A 24,206-nucleotide genomic window follows, 5' to 3' on the forward strand; every position below is an offset into this window, starting at 1 on the left:
TGCTGCACAAGCCCAAATGTTGAAATATATGTACTATTGTTTAAAGAGAGTTTATCTTAGTCTGTGCTAAATTTCGGGGTAAATTTCCTTAAATCAGATTTAAGTTATCAAGAACGAGTTTTCCCTGTAGATAATATTTCAATTATTCATGTATATTCAGTTAGCGAACTCGACGTGTATAACAAGAGGTTTAGTTTGTTCAGATAGATTCCTCATTTGGATAGAGGTTGGATTACTTAGTTAACTTACCTAACTTGTATTTGTTAGCCAAATGAAACACAGACTCAATTACATTACATTCAATATGGTTGCTTTTGTATTTAATGCATGAGTTTGCACTGCACATTTTGTGGTGAGAAGGGGATAGGGGGGATGGCGATCCAATGCAATATGCTTTAAAGTTACTTTGCAGTTGTTGGTTTTTTTTTTTTTTTTGGTTTTTAAGCTTCATTCAAGGATTGCGTATGCATATTGTACTTAATTATTTGCGCCTAGTTTGCTTGTCATGTTCGTTTGCTTTACGTTCATTCATTCATCAATTTTCAGAATTTTCAATGGTTATATTTGACATTTTGTATTGGTTTCTCTTATTTGTTTAAGGGTCAACATGAAGATAGAGGATACAAATTTCTGTGTATGTATGTTTCACTTTTCTTGTTTCTTTTGTTCTCTGAATATCATTTTGCACATACACAAACAATAAAAACATGCACACTTAGTTCTCTATATCCTATGTAAATATGTATGTATATATTATTATGGATATATGTGTATTATTATATTTGTATGTTTAATAATTTATGTTCATGTATAAGTAGGGCTGTATTACGCTTGCAGTTTATCCTCAATCTAAACATAAAATTTAATGCTTAATGTTTGGTATCACAGAGAGGCGTGACTTTTATTTTAGTTAATAGTTATACAAAAATACAAACGTAAAGCCAGAAATATAATGCAGAAAGTTATAAAATACCATAACGCATAAACTTTAAAATAGTTTCACACTTTTAGCCTGAGCTGCATAGTGGACATCTGTATAAATATATACCTATGTATATATATTCATTTTTATAAGGTAAGTATATATAAACTATATAGTATTCAGAAATAGAGCAGCAGAACTTGACATTTTTTTAGTTCTATCTTGGTATTTACAGTGGATAGTTTATCATTCTTGATTTCAATTAGTTTAGTTTCGATTTTTTTCTTTCTTTTTATCCTTATTTTATAATTTTCTATTCCATTTTTTCTTTTATTTATTTATTTTCTCGCACAAACATAAATTATCTATATGTATGTATGTTATATATAAATTGAATTAAATTTAATTTTTGGCTCAGTTTTTGAGTATCGCAAAATCAACTAACTACGCTGGCAAATTGGTGGGGATACTTGAGGGAGGGGGAAATGGACAAAAGTAGGGGCTATAACTTGATTGGTATTGGGTGTGAGGGGACAAAAAGATACACTAGATTCGATAACGATTGTGTCTCTCATTCGGTGCTGATTGTTTTTGAAACATAAAAGGAACCGTAGAAACCTGTCACAGTTACAACCGTGTGTGTGTGTGTGTGTGTGTGTTTGTATTGGTGGATGGTTGCGGCCATTGGCCTACATTAATTGCTTAGTTCTACATGTAAAATTACAACAACAAGTTACATTTAGAGGAGTCGTCTACATATATTGTATATGGGGGAGGTGCACATATACAGAGATACGCACTACTAACACTACTACATACAAATACTTTTATGTGTGTTCAGTTGTGTGTATGTGTGGGTGTGTTTACTATGCATGTAGAAGGAATGCAGAACCGATTCATTATTCAGACTCTGTTCTTTGGTTCGAGCCAAAATGACTTAGACAGTCGCAAAATTCTCTGCTCGAGAACCAGTTTGTGAACCATTCCTCTTAATTTCGAGATGGAGATCTTATACTATTTAAAGAAAGCTCTCTCGGGCTCCATGCCGCTCATCGCCCAGCATGACTCTCTGTGACGGAGGCTCGCCATACTGATCCTGATAGTAGTTCTCTCTCATCATGGTATTCAGACTAGAACAACGGAAATATAATATCTCCTGGAAAGGTTTTCGAAAATCACGATTCAGTGTGGCATAGATAATGGGATTCAGCAAAGAGTTGGCATAGCCTAGCCAGAGGAAGAGGGACGAGAGTGACGCCGGCACATGCATTGTCTCGAATGGACGAATGAGGGCTAAGATGAAGAATGGCAGCCAGCAAATGGTAAAGGCTGACATGATGATACCCAGTGTGGTGGAGGCCTTCTTCTCTTTGGCTAGCTGAAAGCGCAATTTCTTGTGATGTGGTGAGCCAAGCAGTCCAGTTGAGCCACTGACGCCGCCGCCGCTGCCATGATGGCCTCCATGATGTGCAGCACTACCTCCTCCTAGTCCGCCGCCACTGGTGCTTAGACCTCCGCAGGTGGAATATGTCAGCGATGTGTTGCCCACACTACTATGCCGTTGGCCTCCACAATTGCCACTGCCCAGATCAGTGTGCCCCAGAGCCGGAGCATTATGGGCTGTGGGTGAGCCAGTGCCATTAAGGGCCTGCTGCAGATGTGTCTGGGCACGTTTCTCCTCCAGGACGATTCTTCTGGCCGCCCTGAAAATCTGATAGTAGACAAACAGCATCACGGACAGCGGTATGTAGAAGGATCCCAATGTGGCATAGATTTGATATGCAAAATTCTGGCACACCGTGCATATGGGTTCTCCGTTTTCATCCTCGTGTTCATTACCAAGGATGAGGAGCGGTGGCAGCGATATACAAGCGGCAGCTAGCCAAACTATTCCCACACACAGCATCATGCGCCTAGGAGTCCTCTTCACACCGTACTCCAGGGGTTTCGTTATCGCCAAATAGCGATCCACTGAGATGGCACACAAATTGAGTATGGACGCAGTGCAGCATAGGACATCAAAGGCCACCCAAATATCGCACAACAGGGGACCAAAGTTCCATTTCTCTAGGACTTCATAGAGCAAGGCCATCGGCATGACCAGGAGGGCCACACAGAGATCAGAAAGGGCCAGTGAGACAAGCAGATAATTGCAGGGTCGTCTTAGCTTCCTCACCATACACACGGCAATGCAAACAAGGACATTGCCGACCACAGTGCCCAGGATCACAATCAGCAGGACTAGACTAACTACAATCGACTGCACTGGCGGCAGGACAAACTCTCCAGCCGCAAACTCCTCCAGGAAAAGAGGAGTATCGGAGAGCGGTATTAATGTTGTGTTATTATCAGTGATGCTGCTGGTGATCCCTTGATACGTAACAATGGCTATGGGGCTGCTGTTGGCAGCCGTTGGAGCTGACGAGGACAAAGCAGTAACCGATGCGATGGCTCCCAGGAAGGCGCTACTCGTATTGAAGTCGCTGCCAGTTTCCTCTGTTCCGCCATCCAAGCGAGACGTTGCCGTCGTTGTGGTGACCGTCGCCGCTGTCGCATACGCTATGCCACAGCTCAGGGATAGTATCAGCAATGTCAGTGTGGCCGTGTATATCAGCTTGTTATTTTGGCTCTGATGGCGTCGCCGTCGGGCTGCGACTGCTGTGGCGCAATCCTGCACAGGCGAAGCCATCAAATAATTTGTATCCGAAAATTTCTTACTCAATATTCTTATTTTTATTTGATGTATTCTCGAATGCGGCCTGCAAGCAACAAAGCATCAGCATCCACCTGCTGCTCATCATCGTAAGCGTTATCATCTTCATTATGGTTAGCGTTTCCAGCCTCAACGCATTCATCATGAACGCGGACTTTGCCCCAGCTTAATTCGTTCTAATGTTGAAACGTTCGTCCAATATTCTCCTGTCATTAATCATAATTTCAATGAAAATAAAGTCGTCTTATTCCGTGGCTGCTTTCTCTCTCGCGTTCCCTCTCAATCTCTATCTATCTCTCTCTCTCTCTCTGTGTGTGTGTGTGTTCGGCTTATGGTTGTTTTTGTTGCTGCCTCTGCCCCAAGCGTTTGCTTTTGTATTGCTTGATTACTAATTTGAATTGTATGTATGTTGCTCTCTTTGCCGCTCCTCTTCTTGCCCAAACAACCAATGTGGCGTATGCTTAATAAGTAAGTTGCTTGCGTCTGATGCTGTAGAGCTTGATATATAGACTAGATCTTTATAAGGAACTAAGCCATATAGAAATTCTGAATTTGAAGCCGTCAGGTGTTTGATTGTAATTCAACCTCTCTGATTGTCAAGTTAGCTGAAATGAAAACAAAAACGACGTGTGGTTAGATTAAAAAGTCAATTCAAACGTTTTTAAAACTTTTTCAAAAGTTACAAAGACAATGAGCAAGTCATTCATGCCAAAACTTATCAACTGTTGACACTTCTTAAAGAGCGAAACTCTGTGGGCTTTCAAGTGTGATTGTGAGACTTAATTAGAGTTGACTTAAACATGCTTGCTCTAGTTTAGAATTTCTTATTATATCATAAACCTGAACTTGATTTAAATCAGGCTGTTGAAAAAAATTAGTCATAAATTTATATATTTTTGCATTATGTGCAGCTTTAAGCTTGGCTCTTTCATTCTTTTTCACTTTTCTTTGTGTCTCAGTACCAGCAACACACGCACATGTCGCCCTAATGATGGTCACAGTTGTTACGATTTCCAAGGCAGTTTTTCCTTTCCTTTTTTTTTTATTTTTTGTTCTGTCTTCCTTTTTGTGTTTTAAACAATGCTGGTAGGAAAGTAAAGCCGAGGAAGAAGCAAACAACCGCGAACATTTTCATGGCCGGCAGCCATTTGCAGATGGTTTGTGTACCCACTAAGCATTTTCCCTCTCTCTCTCCATCAATAAGATGGGCATGACGAAGACGATGGCGAGGATGAGGATGTGGATGATGATGATGATGATGAATCATCATCATTGTGAATATATGGCATTTAAAAGAAGGGCAACCACAGACGCCACGGCGTCCTTTTGTATTAATTTTCATACTTCCTTTGATTATTGAATTGTTTGCAAGGAAGGACCTTATTTCTTTACCTCCTCCCCCCTGCTCTTGACCGCTCTTCAACATGCGAAACAAATAAATAAAAGAGCAGTCAAAAGGCGTCGTCTCCCATAGTTGTTTCATGTTGTTGTTGGTTTTTTGTTTGCAGCTTCCGTTTGACGTTTTTATATTTATTCTGGCCCTAAGGAAGAACTGAGTATGAGGTTGTGAAACCGCAGGCGAAAAATAAAAATTTCAGTTCTTAATTGAATTCCAGTACAAAAATGGGAAATGTTGCATGGCAGGCAGCTATGAAGGAGACCACCAACAAACGCGTCGCCGAACTTATCACCCAATTGAAAATGGCTGGAAAAAAAAAACGGAGACCATTTTGGCTTCTCCTTTACACTTTGCACTTTTGTTTTTCTTCTTTTAGGGCTCTCATGTGTCTCGAAGAGTGCGCGAAAATTTATTGAAAACAACTGGAGTCTGAGTCTGAGTGCTGATAATTGAGACAACATTATGGGGCATGGCATAAGGAGGGCTGAAAGCTACGTCTAGACAGCCAGACTTTTCACACAATCAAAGTGTACCAGGTGCATGGCATCGACTTCCATTCGAAATCGTGTATAATCAGAGGAAAACGAAAAAAAAAAAACGTAAAGTTAAAGCCAACTAAGCGTGCAAATCGGGGCACAATGGCAAAACAAAAGCCCGCATAATTAAAAATTCTGTTCTATGCTTGAAATAATATTCATAAATTAAACTGAATTCAAAAGCAAGTGGTGTGAAAGAAGACTCGATATGCATAAATAAAGATAAATTCAGTTTTCAATTAAATTCTGGCAATATTTTTATAAACTCTATCACTCTATTTCATACATATATTTCGCGCACAATAATAGAAAATATAAAATAAATATAAACAATCTATCAACAGTATGGACAAAGTGATACCCAAAGAACTCAAAAACATAAGCTGTTTAGGAAAATATTTCAAAAATGTTGAATTTTAAATGATGTTAACTGAAATAGGTTTTTAAATTGGAGTATCTTATGATCTGTTATTGGAATTTATAAGCAAATTTACTATTCTTAGTTTGGAATTAATGTAATTTGAGTTGGGCGAAATGGAACACTTGACAAAATATGAGTTATCAGACAGGATATAACTCTAAAGCGTCAAAGAGCACCAATCTTCCCTGCAAACGCATTTCTTATTTACTTTTCATTAAGATTGAGAAAAGATTCTAAATAAAGGTATCCAAACTACTTATCAGCTTACGATTACCTCCTCATATCTAATCCTAGAATCCTTTTCGAAACTACCTTATTTAAATTTAAATGGTTCATTGTTTCAAATTGTCAGCAACATAGTTTGCCACATGGACGAATGGATTAAGTGTGTACGATTATTCACAGATATTCCATAGAACAAATAAAACAGAAAACTCAATAAACTGTTGGCCAAACCAATTGGATGTGTGTGGGACTAAGATAACACCATAATCATACATATTGTTGTTGTTTTTTGGTCTTTACGCTTAGTTTTGCATAATTTTGAAACAACATTTATGCATTTCTATTTTTGGTGTGGCCTTTTTGATATGGCATTTGGTATGGAATATCAACTGGAAATTCAAAAGTAATTAACATTTGCATGATTTTATGATATTATGATTTGGTTTTGTAAGTGCATTCATGTGTTCATTTATGTTAATAAACTGAGTTTAGTCCATTGGCGCGGCAGGTCAACAAATTGGTCCAATTATTTGCTGTTGGCAAACACATCGTAAGCCGCTTAATGCCCTGTCCGACTGTGGCAGACAGCATTTGGTAAATCTCCTGTCACAGATGTTGACTTACATTTGGATCAGTAGCAACAGCACATAAATAATGAAATTTAATTATGACTTTTCTGGGGAATTGCCGCAAGCTTAAAAATTTCCACCCAGATAGAGTTTTACTGCTGCCTGCATGCCTGCTTCTTGTTTTTTTGGTTTGGTTTTTTCATTTATAGTATTGCTTATAAGCCGTCAGCAGGTTTTAATATTTATGGCCCTGTTCACGTGCCTTCGAAACAATTTAAAATCTTTTTCTTTTTCCACCTGCCTCGCATTGTAGTGTGTTGGTATGTACATACATAAGTATGTATCTGGCCGCATGTCTAGGGCACTATTTGACATTTTGTGAAGCAACTTTGGCTGAGAACTTTTCAAATATTTGGCAATTTCATTGGTTTGCTGCAGAAGCCACACTGCGGCAGGCATCTTGGCGGTTAGCCGCAGTCGCTGGAGTTTGAAGAGTGATGCCAGAGTGAATCTGAAAGATTTATTTCAGTCAAAGTTTAAATACAAACACACCCATGTACGGAATATCTTCTCTATGTTTGCTTATAGTTTCAGACAAAACTTTGAAATTTGTTTGTGCAAGCCATTTGTAAACGTGGTTTGTTTTCATTTTCCACTGGCGCCATTTTAATGGGCGTTGGTGTGTAAACTTGTATAAATCTGGGCGAATTTTAAAGCCTCTAGAATTAACTATTTGTAGTTTATTTGGCCAGTATCTTAATCTCAACTATTATTGAGTGCTATGCAAATTTAACTCCTCAATGTCAATTATTTTCTTTACGCTTGACACCAAATATTTGTTTATATTTTCGTATCATAAATGTCTGTCTGCTGACAAAGTCTCTTTAGTAAGCTTTGCAAAGTAAAGCTGGGCTTATCTTCCGATTCTCTTTGCCAACTCTTTCCCCTGGCCATGCTGCAACAAAGAAACACATAAAATGCTTTTAAAAATCATCCAGCGTAAAGTTAATTTTTCAAATATTCCAAGCAATTGTTCCTAGAAGCAAAATGTGCCCCACAGCAGCCACTTGAATGCCGAATGCAGTGCAGTCAGTTGCTGGTTGCAGTTTATGGTCTGTTGCGGACCAAACTGACTTTGGCTTGGCTCGGCTTCGCTTCGCTTTATACTTATAGCCCGACGCCACCCAGGCGCATTAAAGTTGATTTTTTCTTTCGTTCTTCTTTTGGCCGCGCAGTGAAAATTGCAAAATAAATTACTTAAAAGCAGAATGACAGAGAGGTTGAGTGGAAAAGAAAATGGGAGAGAATGGAGGATAAGCTACAAGATATACATTGCAAAAACTTGACTTGTAGCATTCTACCCTGTCATTCAAGTGTCCGACAGCGGTTAACGGGCTAAATCCCTACAGCCACGGGATTCGAAGTGAGTCGAGTGTTTCGAGTATTCGTTCACTTTTTTTTTTTCTCTTTCTTATTTCATGTGCTCGCAAACGCATTTCAATTATTGAGTCATAAAATTTGATTTCACATCAAGCTTGTTTTTCAATTTTTGTCGGCATGCTGCTTATTTATGTTATGTGTTATCCTTGGAGCTTTTGCCATTTGCCAAGTGCCTGATGTAATTTCAACCTGACACGTCACACGGGGGACAGACAGAAGTATGTATGCACGGACGGATGAACGGATAGACAGACAAACGACCAGACTGACAGACGACAGGGACACGCACACGCCTTGAGAGCACACAAAATTGCTGTAAATGGATGCGAGTTAAAAAGCCAGCAATTTTAAATTGCTGCTGTCGACGTTAGCTTCCCCTTCTTCCCCCTTTTTGCCTCACATTACCTACTTACATTTTCCTGCTTTTCGGGGCTTGTCTGTTTTGAGAGGAAGAATTGGAAAAAAACGGGAGCATGCCCTGTCGAATTTGTGTTCCTGTGTATTGTGTGTGTGTACGTCTCTGGGAGATTTTATGGAGGATTCCTGCGCACTTGATGTTTATGTGTCAAGCTGCTGCTGGTTTGCGTTTGTTTTTTCTTCTGCTACTTTTTTTAATGTCGGCATGGTTGTAAATAATGAATGCGTTGATTTCGAATCATATATTTATGCCAAGCGGGTGTACACTATACAACAAAGATGTTAAACATTTAGTTAACAGGAAACACACAAAGAAATATATTCTCATATGATTGTTTGTCATATTCATTGCCTGGAAATCTGTTAATCTTAAAAGTATTGCTTCCCCAAAATATAAAAATAACTCCAACATAAGGACGAGACAATCAGAAAAGGGCTTAATCATTCTGGTATATGCATTTTTTGGGGATTTCCAGGGCTCAGCCGATAAGTATGCAACAAAATTGTGTTAAGCTGATTTTGTCCTTATTTTGCTTTGGCTCGCTAGTGTAATTCAACTGTTTATGTAAAATGGCATGGCAAACTGCTTCATATGTGTGTGTGTTTGTGAGGATGTGCTTGTGATTGTATGGGTAAGAGAGTTATGTGTATTTGTTTGTGTGCATAATAAAATTTGCACACAAAACATGTGTAGAGAGACGCCCAGCAGTGAAAACATTTTCCCAAAGAATTGCTTATCGTTTGGATGTTGTTTTTGTCATTGTTGTTGTTGTTGTTGCTTCTTAGTTGACATTTTCACTGGTGTTTCATTTTTGATAATGTTTTCCCTTTTTTGGGCGTTCAAAGCTCACGTAGGCGTATGAGTGATATGATTTGCATTTCCATACATACATACATACAAACACATATACAAACATAAAAACAGAATGTGTATGCTGTAATAAAGCATTGAATGTTACATAAATTGTGGGCGAAGTATTATTTTGTTGAGGGACGTTTTCGTTTTTTTTTTTTGGTACGTTGAGTTCGCTTCCGCTGTTTGAAGAAATGAATTCCTTTTGACATTACTCGAGAACAAGAAACATTTATGTGTTGGCATCTTTTGTTGTTCAAGTATCTACCGCAATATTCAAAAACACTTATTTATGTGAACAATTCATTTTTTTGTTCGTCCCTTCTTAAGAATTTTATATTCGTTTCTTTTGCCTGCTGCTGATATGGCCGACATACCGACATAAATGTTAATTTCACCAAGTCAAACATTTGCTGTTTGCCATTTTGCGGCATAAACCAAATTTATTGGTTTTAAAATTATTTGTCTGACGCACAGTGACATCATCATAAAAATTTAAATATTTTGTTTGTGCATACAGACAAACTCATATATTGTTGTGTAGACAATTTCAATGTGAAATTTAAGTGGATATAAAATGACTTTAAAGAATTTGCAATTCACAATTTTATTACGGATTCTATTTCTATTTCCACTTTTATTTGACGACATTCGAATTCGGATGTGGTGAGAATTCCTTAATACAATCTTAGCAAACAAAGGTCACCATGGCTTATATATATCAGTTTTCTCGTCTTGCTCATCTTAAAACCAAATTGCATACGTTCACATCCTGCATCGGTAGCTATTCCTCAATGCAGTGCAAAATCTACAGAAGAAAATGCATTCTCTTGGCAAACAATTTTTCACTCAATATACTCGTGACTTTTATGAGAATCTTTCAAATGTGCTCTTTGTCCCCATGTACTACTTACTTGGCCCCTCCCCCTAGCTCCTACTCATTCCTGCAGCTACTCCATCGGAATGTTGCTTTGGCTATGATTTGAGAGTGAACCATAAAATGGATTTTATGTGAGCTATCAAGATTACTTTGTGCTATTCTATCTACCACTAATTGAATTGTTTATAATAAATGACGTAAATGTTAGTATGTGAGTAAATTGTATTAAAACAGACATAGTACAGATGATTTGGACTAGATATTTAAGCCAGTAAAGTCGTGCGCTGACTTTAATTAGTAAAGTTTAAAAGTAAACAATGCCTTATGTGAAATAAACTTATTAAATTAATCCATAATCTGGGCAAAAGATGACATTCTATTGCTTTTCTTCCTTCAGCAAACAATGGAAAGTATTTTAAAACCAAACCAGATTTTAGATAAAGTTAAGCCTTATTAAACCATTTCTAGGTCCTTATAGGTCTTTTGTATTATGTGATGGGTAAACACTTACGGTATTCTTGAAGCTTGTCTGTAAGTCTGTCTATCTCTCGCTCGACGCAGCTGCAATGAAAGAGATAATTCAGTTAGTGGGGACTTATATACAAGTTACGAAAGTAATTAACGTGCCTAAACGCATAATGAGAGTTAAGACAGTCGTTCCATCAATGCCTGAAGAAGACTCAGACACCTTTTCACTTATCGCATATGTACACACACACGCATAAGTTTATTCTTTATGTAAATGCCTGTAATAAGCTTCTGTATATTACCGCAGTGTGTGTGTGTGCTTGAGACGGCATCAATCATACGCCATGTTGTGCTCCTCTGAACTTTGGCTAAACATGCGGAAACGTTAAAGAGAAGACACATACATTTCCACATACGCACGCATTTGACTGTGAGGCAAAATTGAAAATTTATCGTCTAGAACGAACACAAATCCCCCGCTCTCTTTCACATTCTTACATACACCGAGACACACACACACACGCAGTTTGCCACAACATGAACATCGAGCGCCAACAAGAAATTGTCAGCAACAAATTTGCCAGCAGCCAGACACGCCTTTTAACCAAGTTGAACTGTTGCATGCGCTTCATCAACATCATGCTTAGAGCTGCATTGCCGACATTGTAGACATGGTAGCGAACGAGAATGAAAATGGAAAATAAAGTGAGGGAGGAATACAGAGGGATTGCAAGAAGGAGCGATTGCAACTGTATGCGAATGAAAATGAGAATATCGTTGCCAACAATGCGTGCTAAGAATTGCCCAACAACTGCCACATGTGTCTGCCAGCCTGTCTATATGCCGTTGCCGCAACTCAACCAGCCAGCCAGGCAAACAACCAAGCAACCAACCAACAAACAATCGCTCAATATTCAATGACTTTGCTTGCATCATTTATGTCCAAATTTTCATTGGAAACTAGCAATCTGCAACTTCTGAAAGACTGAAAGGATATGCCCAGATATTTTGCCAATACCTAATGAAAACTTTAAGGTAAATAATTTTGTCTTGCAAATTTAAAACGTTAGTTTTAGTAAAAAGACTATTTCATGTGTATTTTATGATTAAATTTTACCTAATCCGTATTTAATATAAATAATCCCCATTAAGGTGAAAATACTTTTGAAATGCATTCACACGCGGTGCTTAAATGACATACAAAAATGTTTTGTGGCAAAGAGAAAGGCATGTTGGTTGCCTTTGTGTGTGTGTCACAGGACAAAGATAATCAACTTCTGTCATCAAGGCGAATGCGGCTTGATACACGTAGCAACAGCTCGACATTTTTTAATTGAGTTTACGCTTCGAATGAGCAAAAAGAGAGCAAGCGAGATGAAATGACGAGAAAGAGTGAGAGAGCAACTGCAGTCAGCAAGATGAGCGTTATGAATGCGGCAAGGACTGCCAGGACTCCATCCGTATGCACACTTGCTGTCTGTGTGTGTGTGTCTGGCGCATTATTTGCACTCAACTGAAATTGACTCGCTTTGCGGTTCTTGCACTTGCTGCAAGTTCCCTTTCACACACTCTCTCACACACAAACAGATGACTATTTGCCAATCTACTGTAGTTGCCGCAAAAGATTTTTAATTAAGTTAATGAAGTGCATTGTGTGGTTTTTGGTCACAGGCTGCATTGCGAGTAGTTGGCTAAGAAGTTTAGCTCACTTTTGATTATCTCCATTATATTTAGTAATGAGAGTCTCGAATATACATTACAAAGATAAATGAGCACAGGATAGTTGCCATTTCTGCTCTTGAAAGTAAATAGTAAATATTTATGACGTTGCGCTGAAATGTTACGGTGGTTGGATGGCGGGCGTTGAAAAGGAAATGGCAAAAAAATGCAATCAAAAACGTGAGAAAAGTTTCTATTGCATATTTATGTGCGCAGCTAGCGTAAATTGTGAGAAACGAAAAAAAAGAAACGAACTATGTTAGCATTGTTGTTGATTTCCAAATGCTCTGCTTGGGCATACTGCAAGGTAATGCTAGTTGCAGCCAGTGTACACCGGTACAGTTATAATGCATTTCGTAATAAACGAACCCAGTCGAAAGTATAATGAATAAATATAAAAGTATGGCGCGAATCTGTTGGGTTTATGGAGAGAAAGGAAAGGAAGAAGAAAAAGCTTTTGAAAATGTTCTGCACCAAAAATGGTTTTCAATTTAGTTAATTTATGGCTCGCATTGTTGGCATTCGGCAGGAAAATCGTTGTCGTTTACTCTGCACAATGGCCATATTTATAGCCATTTTATTTTGCCATTTCAATGCAATTATGTACTATATACATATATATAATTGTATTTTATGGTGAAGCAACCAGCTGTGTCATTTGAAACTGCATCCCAAAATACAAACAATAATAAGCTCCAAAAAAAATATATAAATAAAACGGCGACGCAGAATGAAACAGCAAAAAAAGGAACAAAACGTACAGAAAATCCGTCTGCAAAATTCAGAATTTTGTCAGGATGGTCGTAAATCCAGGAGCACACAAACACACCTCACTGCGCCGCCCCGCCGTCATTGTTAGTTAAGTGCAAAGTTTTTAAACGTTGGTTAGCAGCTGCTAATTAGCATAAAGTTTCCACTGCTTTTAGTTGTTTAGCTGAAGCCGGCATATGAGCTAGGGGGGGCATAACAGTTAGCTAGGCACTTCACATAGAGATGACGGCGCAAGGAATAAGTCCATTCATTTTCCATGCTGGTTTTTGACAACGTCACTTTTCTTAGAACCATCTCCATGACAGTGCATTCTCCGCTTAGTTGTGGGCCTTTCTTTGTGCCTTCTGCCCGGTGGTGCTATTCTTCATTTCCTTCCATGGCACTTTGGCCTGGCGCCGACACAGCTGTCGCTTTTGTTTGGCTTGAAGCACGTCTCGCTCATCTCTTTGATAAATATTAGTTTAATTCTGGCGTTTCTCCTTCTTTTTTTTTTTTTTTTGTTCTTCTTATTTTCTTTCAAGGCTACCAAAGAAGCTTCAGCTTTCAATTTCAGACAGCTCAGCGGGTTGGCAGTTTTGGTCCGTGGTCCTTGTCTTGGCCCACTCTTTAGTGGCTCGTTTTCAATTTTATATTACCCGAAAACGCATTCCATCCTTTTTGTCTTGTTTTTTTTCCTCTCTGTTTTGTCTTTGTGTTTGTCGCTTTTATATTTCTTCCTCGCTTGGCTAAGTGAAAAATGTAAATATTGGTATTTGATTGAAATTCGAGAATATCAGAATAAGGACGCGACAGTTTTGTTACACGATCAATTTTCTTTAAAATAGAAACCAGGCGGAAGGAAATTCAAGATAAATGGGTTTTCGGCATAAAGAAGATGGACTGGCAAATGCTATCTTTGAAATTAAGTTGCAATTTTAATGATTAATGCTTATGAACAAGGACGTTGTTTAAATTTGAGCTGTGAAAAGTGTGCTTGTTTTCTTTTTAAGTGGTTTAAATGGTTACATGGCTATTCCCGTGAACTAGGAGGGAAGAGTTGAGTTAGCAACAAGCAGAAGCAATCTAAATAATCAAAATGCTGAAACTTCCATTAAGAATTAAACTTGTCTTTGTAAGAAATAAATGAACTTGCTTTAATCCTTGCGGTTTTGAGATTTTGATTGATTTCTTTCTCCTGTGTATGTGGATTCTATCTACACTCAATCATCAGCACTCGCTTTGGCATGCTCAATTTGATGCTTTGTGTTGCCATTGAACGAACTAGCAATCGAATTTCGGATACTTGCAATTTGCGGCATTCAAAAGAAGGCAAACGCAATCAATTCTTTGCTTTTGCCAAAAACTGTCAACTGACTAGAAGAAATGGGCCACTGGCAATCAAAACCTTGATGCATTTCACGTTCGCCTTCATTGAGGAAAAGTTCCCATTATATATGTGTGTGTGTGTGTGTGCGTATTTGCCATTTCATTCATAAGATACATATGCTGGCGCGTTCCTCGCAGTACTCTGACAAGCTGTTCAGACATTCACCAGATTTTCAAAATGCTGACAGACACGTTTCTTGCATAGAATATCAAGGAAACCTCTTCTACTTCCTCTGGCCCTCTCATGACATGGCTTGCCTCTTCCCTTCTTACTTTTCATCTTTACGATAGAATTATGATTTCTTTATGACGCATCAATGTGACGTTTGAATTGAATTTTTTTCATTTTTCGACTTTTAGCTTGTTTATTTCCATTTTTTTGGCAATGCTTCCCATGAATTTTTGTCCAAAAAGTTTTTTTTCCTTCACTGTGCGCTCTGACATGAAACGTATGCTAAATTTAGCCAAAGATAAAAACAAAACCGACAAATCGAAGTAAAAGAAACGGAAAGCTTGTTGGAAAAGTTTTTTCTTTTCGCCATTTGATGGATATTCTTTTGTGGTGACTATAAGTATTATCAATCCGGGTACGACAGGTACAAATGTCGTTGGTTGATATTAAGTCACGCAAACTTCAGGTTCACCACTTTCCTTGTTCAATTATAAAACTAATTGCATGGGAACAGATTTGCAATTATGTCAAACGAACAGATTGAAATTTGTGGAAATTCTTCCTGTACATTTGTCAATAAATAGCTTTTTGCCATCCATTCTGGTTACGCCCTCTTTAAACTCATTGATTTGCCTGCTGTTGGCGTTTGTTTGAACCTCTCCGCCTACTCGAAACGTTTCTCCGTTGCCTCCTGCACGCAGCAAACATTTTCTCCCTTAAGGCGGTTGGCGATAAAAATGCAAACAGCAGCAACAGTTGCCCACCCATGGAGAAGGATGAAGGGCAAGCAAACTGACCATAGCCCGAAGACAGCCTAGGTAATAAACAAGCACCTGTTGCTAGGGCGGATAAGGTTGCACAACGTACAGCTGCATCCGCACGCCGGAGTAACCCAATGAAAAGCAAATGAAATTTCCCTCCAAGAGCCAACGGCAAATAACATGAAGCAGCCAGCTATGCCAGGGAGAACGTAATAAGTATATGTATCTGTAAAATGTTCAGGTCAAAGTAAAAAGATGCAATTTCATTTTTACGATTGCTGCTCTCAGCGAAACAAAAAGTTCACATAAAAGGCAAGAAGCTTCATTAAATAAAAAAAGAAAGGAAACCATATTAAAACAGCTATTAAAATATAAATAAATATTGTTTGAATCAAAAACTCGATTGCATAATTGCAGCTATATAAGATTATTGCTTTGCTTTCAAATAAAACAGAAAAGATAAATTTCGCCACTGTAAGTTTTCTTACCTAGTTAACTGATTTGCTTGGCCATGTAAATAACTTTGATTTCTCACTGGAAGAATTTAGTTTAGGTGAAAAGTGGCAATTTTTCCGCTTTATAAAAAGTTGTCAGCAAGTGTTTTCCTTTTTCATTGTTTTGCATTCTGCAAAATTCCACAGGGAATTTTTTAATTTTAAAAATAATAACGGTCGCTATACTTGGCATGGGAATTTAATTAAAAAGTTTTTTTTTTTTTTCTTTTCTCTGTCGCCCCAGCAACACGAAAAAGTAGAAGAACAATAACAACAACAAAAAAGATAACAACCAACAGGCGACATAAACAACAATGTCCTCCATCTATGTATATTCTTGGTACAAAACTTTGGCGCCTATTTTCCGAGCACTTTGAAAACTTGCAACTCGGATAGATGCTTAGTGTGTTTATCGGGCGAAACTTTTTGTTGCAACCATACAAAGTTTCTGTTGTTGTTGTTGTAGAGTTTGTTATTATTATTATTTTTGTTTCTAGTTTCACTTGGACGACAGCATAAATTCATCAATTTGAAAATGATAGAATACAGAATACTCCTATGCAAATCGCCAGAAACTTTCTTGGGCGAGAAGAAACACATCATGAAATATAAACTAAAGGCAAGCAGCAGGAAAAAGAAATTTGCATCGCGAAAAGCTCATTAAAAATTGGCAACTGACAGCAATGGCGATAATTGGCGAAAGAGAATGGAAGAACTGCCACTCGTTGGGCCAACAAGCATAAAGAGAAACTATCTGAAAGTCTCAACAATGGCTGCGTAAACAGTAAAAAGGGCCAAATTAAATGTTACGTCCTGGACTACTCTGACCCATGAACCTTTTCATTTCTTACGATGTTGGTTCGCCTGCTGCTTCAGCTTCTTACAGCCAATTGAGCGTCCATCCAATTGAGTTAGAATTTCCATTCAAGTGCCAATTAGCCGCGGTTTCATTTCTAGCTGGTCTTTGTTCCAAATCAACTCCGCAAGTCCGCTAGCATTTGATCTGCTTGGGTGTTTTTGGGCGATTTTACAGAGAAACAAAAACAAAAAAAAAACCCATTGAGTTCACTTAATGTCCAAAAAGTAAGGTTGCGGCGTTTTTACTTCGCCTCCATTGCTATCGTTTCCTAGCTTTTCAACCGCCCTCATGCAATTTCCGGCTAACCGGGTGCATCTTCATCCGTCAACGGTGTGTGGCTAATTTGCTCAAATGCCTAAAACGGAACTCCCAGTCAGAGTTCTCTAATTGAGGCAGTCGACCACCAACCCACCAACCCAACTGACGATTCACAAATTGTTGTCTGAGCTAGGAATCGGATTTGTTAGCTCCCAATGCTACACTGTTCAACAGAAAGTACCGACTGGAAATCAATAAGCATATACTTCACTCACCACTCGAAATTCTTTTAAAACTTTGTTGGCCAGTGTACTTTTCTCTGGTCGCTATTCATTCCCCCAGGGATGACAACTGTCTGCGTCTGACAGAATTCAGACCAATGATGGCGCTCAATGTGCATTATCACAAATTATGTCACGTATCAGAAACTTTTAAAGTGCTTAACTTTCATCGCATAATTGAACTATGAGGCGGTTAAGTTTTTGTTCGCTTTCATTTTGGATTGGGCGAATGAAAAAACTTTTTAATATCAACATAAACACACATTTTCTACTTTCGTTCACTCTGCTGGCCAGGACAAATCCACTTTAACGACTGAAGGGTACAAAGATAGGAGATACCATGGATATCCATGCATGTGTCGCGTCGTCGATTCGCCAATCAACATCATAGTCAACGATGACAGCAACTATAACCGCAACCATCACAAATGCCATTAGTGAGTGGCGGACAAGTCGTGTCATGGACCAGCCAAGGGAGGAGACCAATGCCAGGACAACGAAGCCAACAAAAGCAACAGGAACAGCAACAACAATGCAATGGCATTAGTGCCTAGTGCTAACGCATCGTAAATTGAGATTTCTATTTATTGTCGGCAACATCAGCCACAGCCGCAGTGGAAGCCGCATCTCTCAGTGGCAGTGGCATCCGGACCCCGCCGCAAGTTCATATATCTGTCAGTCAATCCAAAACCCATTCTATCCCATTCAGTTCAGTCCAGTTTAGTACACTTTCGCCCACTCAGTTCAAGCCATGAACTTGACGCGGTCTGGCAACTTTTATAAAGTCGCTTTAACAATTTTAATGGACTTTTAAGTTTGCTTTTATTGTTTTTTGTTTCCTTTCTTTACATATATAAGTATGTATATTGTATAGCCACACCATTTCCCTTTTTTATATACAAATACATTTTGCATTAGTCGTCGTTTAGTGTCTAGTTGTTGTAGTTTCTGCTCATGCCCCTTGCAACTAAGTGGAATAGATATTTTTTGTTTTATTTTTAATGCCGGGCAAGTTAAAAGCAATCCACAACGAAACGAAACGAAACTGGCCATTAGTGAAAACGTATTGTGGGTCAAATAAAATCCTCACTAAAATAATAGACTCCTTACAAAATGTCCCTCTCATTGGAGACATAAACTAATGCGTTTAAGTTTACCGAACTCATATGAAAATGTAACTCTTATAACTTCTTAGTGCCATCGCTTGCTGCTAATGCATTTGGTATTTATTTAATCGATCTCTTCAAACTTCTTGTCTGTTCGTTTGCTATGACAATTTTCGCCAAATGCTCCTTATGTCAGCTATCATGCTCGAAGTGCTTGTCAAATACAATTAACAATAGTTGCACTTAGTAATATTACACACAGAAAGAGACATAAGTGGACTACTTCTTGCTTGGTTGTCAGTTCCGAAATTCTATTTTCATTATTATTTGAATCTATCAAGTTGTTTGTCTCTCAACTAGTTTTCGGTGCCTATTCTTAGGCAAGGAAAGCCGTGTCAATCATAGCGAAAAGCCCCCGAAGGATGCCGCCAGTTGACAGTTGTTTGATAAGAAACTTGTGTTGATGGTTGGTTGGGGTTTTGTATTATGGAAATTAAATTGATATTTAAGTGACACCCGAAAGTGAGCAAGATAAATTTTTTGGTTGACGGGCAAATTGTTTCGTCCATTTCATCCATTTCTATTTTGCTCGTTGTTCGTGGGAAATGTAATGAAATGAAATTTTGATGAGCTTAAAGGCTGCTTAGCGAAAGAAAAGTTTTGTGGGTTGTGTTAAGACGAAATTGGTGGTTGGTAGATCTGGAGTCGGTGTCGGAGTCATTATGTTTGGTGTTGTATTGTTTTGACGTGCCCATTGGAAATTTGCCAGTAGAGTCTAATGAACCAGCAGGCCATCTGTGGGTGTGTATGTGTGTGTGTATTCAAGCATGTGCGTGTGCGTGTGGTCAGCTTATGGCTTGCGGTCTAGGGACTCTGATATTTGACCTTTTAGCTTAAGGGCTTGCCAAGTTTTAGCTGAAAGGTTTAATTAATATGCAAATTATTTTAGCATGAGGCTAGACGACCGTATAGCAGGGAATGTGGTAGGTACTTGTTTCATTTGTTTAATTAAGTTGAAGCGAGTTAAGCGAATTTAAGTAATTTTGGCTTAACATGATTTTCCACATGAGCCCGAAATTTGCAATGCATATTTAACTTTTTTCTCCTTTGACCACAACAACTTTCCCATTTCGTATTTGCAATTCCCAGCCAGTGGAAACAGTTGAGAGTTTACTTTCGGTTTTGCTTTTTTACAGTTTAACCCCGGAGGTTGAAAACCTTCACATTTATAAATATTTATGTTGGACAACCATTTTGCCGTGTATCTGGCAGCAGGTGACATACATACAAGAACAACACATTGCTATTGCTATTTGCAATTCGAATGCAGATACATTTCCGGTTTTCGAAAATGCATTTCCGCTTCCACCAAACTTCCGTCTGGCTCTGACTCCCTTTCTCTTTCTCTTCCTCTCAATTGCTGTCTGTTTGCACGCACATATAAGTACTTTGTGGATTTTGTGACAAACATTTTTAACAAGCTCGCAAACATTTGCCGTCTCCCACTAGAAACCATCCACCACGCCTTCCCACTCCCTGTTGGCCACTTTGCTGCCTAATGCACTTATTTGGCCATTCAACCAATGTAATTTGGTTACACAATTTTGATGCGATTGAATGCATCGATTGGTCAGGCAATTGGAAATTTATTTTGATATTTTTTTTATTATTACATTGTATGGGTTTCAGTTGACAGTTCATGAAAAATATTAAATTAAATACATTTCAATTACAACTCTTGAAAATTAAATTAAATACTCCCTACCCTAGAGAAAAAGACAGAGAGAAAGATGACTACATTTCTCACACCTACAAAGAATTCGAGCACTTTTCCAAACAGCCTGCAATTTCGCATTGTTTGCCAACTTTTTCATTGTTTTTTTTTTCATTTTTCAGCCACCATTTGAAAGCTTCCTTTCATCCAGCCACCACTTCTGGCCTCTTCATGATGCCACAACACAGGCAATCTCCAGCAAAAGTGCCCGACTGTATGCGTTTGCCATATCGAATTTCACACTTTTTGGCTCTCAATAAAGGCAATCATGAAGCACTTTTTGTTGGACATTTTGGCCACGTCGACAGCGCCTGTATTTGCAATACTTTTAATCATTGTTTTTGGGATCCAAAATTTATATGCATATGCGACTGTTACCAGAGTTGAAATCTTATCCTTTTTTTTTCATTGAGTAATGTCACAACCACGATTGTCAATGTGTTTTTTTTCGATACAAGGCCATTGAATGACGGCGACATAAAATTCATCAAGGATTTTAATAAATTTTTACTTTTAAACATTTCAAAATAAATATTTAAGAATATTTTATAAAACTTCTTTAGTTTAATACTTTAGAAAGTATTAGTCTAACTTAAACGTATTTTAGATTCTACAAAATCCACAAAGTGTGACCGCATCTATATATTTTTGTAGATCTTTCGATTGGCAGTAACTAATATGATTTGATTGTAGGTTTTCCAGTCTAATGGTATATTTAATTGCTTGAATAATAACTATGACTAAGAGTACCATTAAATTCTACACACACACACACAAACCTGTGGTACACCAGCGGGTTACCGATTATAAGTAACAAGAATAGAATATTAACTTTTTGAATTGATCTTTACGAAGAAAACAAAAAACCTTTACCCATTTTTTATGTACTTTCCCCAAATGTCTTACAGCAAATATAAAATAAAGGTCTCAACTTTAATTTAAAATCCACTTTACTTCCGAAACAACTTAAAATGTTTACATTCTTTCAGTAAAACAAATAATTCATCTAAATATTGATAATAATACTGATTATTTATGAAAGAGTTCCATATATTTTAACAGAGCCCCGGATAACACCATAGGCAAACCATGCGGTATCAAACAAATAGTCTCCTTCAGGAAATGGTAACAGTTTGGACAATCGATAATCAAAGGAATTAATAGGGACCTTCTCTATTATAATGTCATGCTGAAAATTCAATAAGAGAATTATCATAAACAATATTTGACAACTAATCAACATACATTAAATGGACACCTATGATTCACATTGGCGTACTGTGAAATAAAACCAAAGAAATATTTAGCCACTGGGTTTGCTGCGTTCACGTTCCTTAGGAATTTACATCCATCCACAGTAAAATTATAAAGAAATGGTTTATAGCCATTTAAACGTTTTAAAAGTACCCAATTGGTCTGCAATTGGAATAGACATGTATGTATGGTGTTTAAGGACATTCTTCTTGGTTCTTACCGAAAAATTGGTAACTGGAAGCTGGTGCAAATTCACTTTTACTGTAAAGTATTTGTAAGTTCGGTTGATCGATTTCAAGTAACAAGATTCAAAACCAGAAAATGCCTTGTCAAGGCTTTCACATTTGATATTTGTAAACTCAAATTTAGAATTGATTTTTGCAAAAATAGCGAACAAAACGATAAGCCAAAAAACAAATCTAGTATGTGATCACATCTTGTTGGATTTATGGGTTAGCAGCAACTAAATTACATCAAACTGTAAATAATATTATTATGAATTAAGAGTCGATTTTCCAGTCCAATGGTATATTTAATTGCTAATTTGATAAGATTTTATTTCGGTTAAAATTTAAAATGCTTCTTTCGGGTTTTTTCCCTTTTGAACATAAATATAATGTAAATATAAATTTAAATTTAGTGACCCCATATTGAACATCAAATAGTTTAATGACTTTTTCCAGGAATTTACATTCATTTATAGTCAAATTGTAAAGAATTGGCTTGTACCCATTGAGACGTTCAAAAAGGGCCCTATTAACCAGTCAGGGAAGGTTTTTGAATGTAGTTTAAAGAATTTGATAACAGAAAGTTGATATAAACTGACTTTAAGTTCCAATCCTGTTAAGTCCAACACTTTCCAGTCGTTTGTTATATTTACAAATTTTAATGTTTCAATCCTTAACGCTTTAAACTAATAGTAATTTATAAAATGTAGAGCTAAATATTACATAAAGAGCTTTGTAAAACAGTTCATTTTGAATGTTAATCAAATTTTATTTAAATTCATTCAACGAGGCTGTTAAGTATGATAAGACCAGTTGGTAAATGAGCACATATTAATCATACGCACTGGTGCAATTACCATGCGTCTGCCACATAATCCAACTTAAGTGCTATCATCTTAGGCACACATCACAAACGGGCAAACAAATTGAAAGCATGCCACTTTAAGCATATTCAGTCACCATCATCATTATCATCATCATCATCATCATCATCATTATTATGCAAAACTCAAATCCGTATCGTGGGCAGCCGAGAACTAATAAGTACGTTGCTATTTTTCACCCCTCCTCGCCGCAAACCAAGTCTGTGTGTGTGTGTGTGTGTGTGTGTATGCATGTGTGGATGGTTGCATTTCCCATGCAATATGTCAAAGCAACAGTTTCTGGTAAATTTTAGTATAGTTGCCATGGCACTAAAGTAGCTGTCAGAGAGTAATGAAAACATATTGCGATTTCCTTGCCCCAAAGTGGCCCACAGACATTCATCAGGAAACAAAAAACAAAAAAAAAGAGATTATTAATTAGCATTGGGCAGCCTACAACAACAGCTACAACATCAACATTAACTCAACACATCTTGAGGCATAAGTGAAGGGAATTTCGAGAATGTTTATTGATGTTGATTGATTTATATAAACATTTCAGGCCAGACCGACAGGCAAATTAAGTTGTAGCCAAAACAATAAACAAAATGAGATTAGCATTAAAGCCACCGATCCATTTTCACAAACTCTTCTTCCCCCACCGCCCAACCCCTCTCCCTTTGCCATTTTTATAGAAATTATTTCAGGTCATAGATATCAGCCAGCTGCTGTCACATTCATTCGCTTGGCAGCTGAAAACTTCAATGGCAGCAAACAGAAATGACAGCCAGCAAATTTTCAACGCGCCAAATATAATTTGCTTAAATATTCACAACAGTGTGAGTGGAAATTCTATACTGCTGATTAACATGACCACATAGCACCATGTCGCAAAATTGGGGAAGATGAGGCAGATGAGGGCTGGGTTAAATTTCTCCCTGCACACATCTATAGAATGGCATCAATCAAGCGGCATTTGCAACACAGCCACCATTCATCCGTCTAGTGTGTGTGTGTGTGTGTGTGTATGAGTTTGGTGTGTGTGCTATATTTGCGGTTAGCAATAATTTAATAAAATATTCTGTTTGGCACATTAACCCGCTGCAAACACATGGGGATTCCACTCATCAAATTAGCCAAAATAAACTTCATTCAAATTATGCTCTGCTCATTTGGTGAGCCAATTTGTGCCATGTGGCCCAAAGTCAAAAAAAAAGGTACCCAGGAAGAGGAAAACAAAATTTAAAATTGGTTTATATTAAATATCTTCTTTTAAGTAAGTAATCTGAGATTTTTATTCTTCAAAGAGATGATAAAATCTTGATTGACATTCCACGAATTTTGGCTTATCACATTTTGATTCTCGTAAAAATATGTTTCATCAAACTAAGATAGATACATAAAAAGATTATGGGGCTTAGTAAAAAATTGATGTTATAATAACAATTTTAATGGCTGC

At 37.6% G+C, this 24,206-nt stretch overlaps 1 protein-coding gene across 2 annotated transcripts in view; it reads right to left on the reverse strand.

The window, feature by feature from the left end:
* Positions 1-1,199: 1,199 nt before the first annotated feature.
* The window catches only part of 5-HT7 (5-hydroxytryptamine receptor 7), a 53,742-nt gene continuing 30,735 nt past the window's right edge, over positions 1,200-24,206 (reverse strand). For both annotated transcript variants that reach the window (XM_068297573.1, XM_068297572.1), the window contains 2 exons: positions 10,887-10,936; positions 1,200-4,240 (listed from right to left, as the gene is read on the reverse strand). In XM_068297573.1, the coding sequence (XP_068153674.1) occupies positions 1,941-3,611 (1,671 nt within the window). In that variant the 5' untranslated portion in view covers positions 3,612-4,240; positions 10,887-10,936 and the 3' untranslated portion in view covers positions 1,200-1,940. The remainder of the gene's footprint in view (positions 4,241-10,886; positions 10,937-24,206) is intronic.

The sequence above is a fragment of the Drosophila tropicalis genome, unplaced genomic scaffold, assembly GCF_018151085.1.
Source record: "Drosophila tropicalis isolate 14030-0801.00 unplaced genomic scaffold, ASM1815108v1 contig_859, whole genome shotgun sequence".
Classification (NCBI taxonomy): Eukaryota; Metazoa; Arthropoda; class Insecta; order Diptera; family Drosophilidae; genus Drosophila; species Drosophila tropicalis.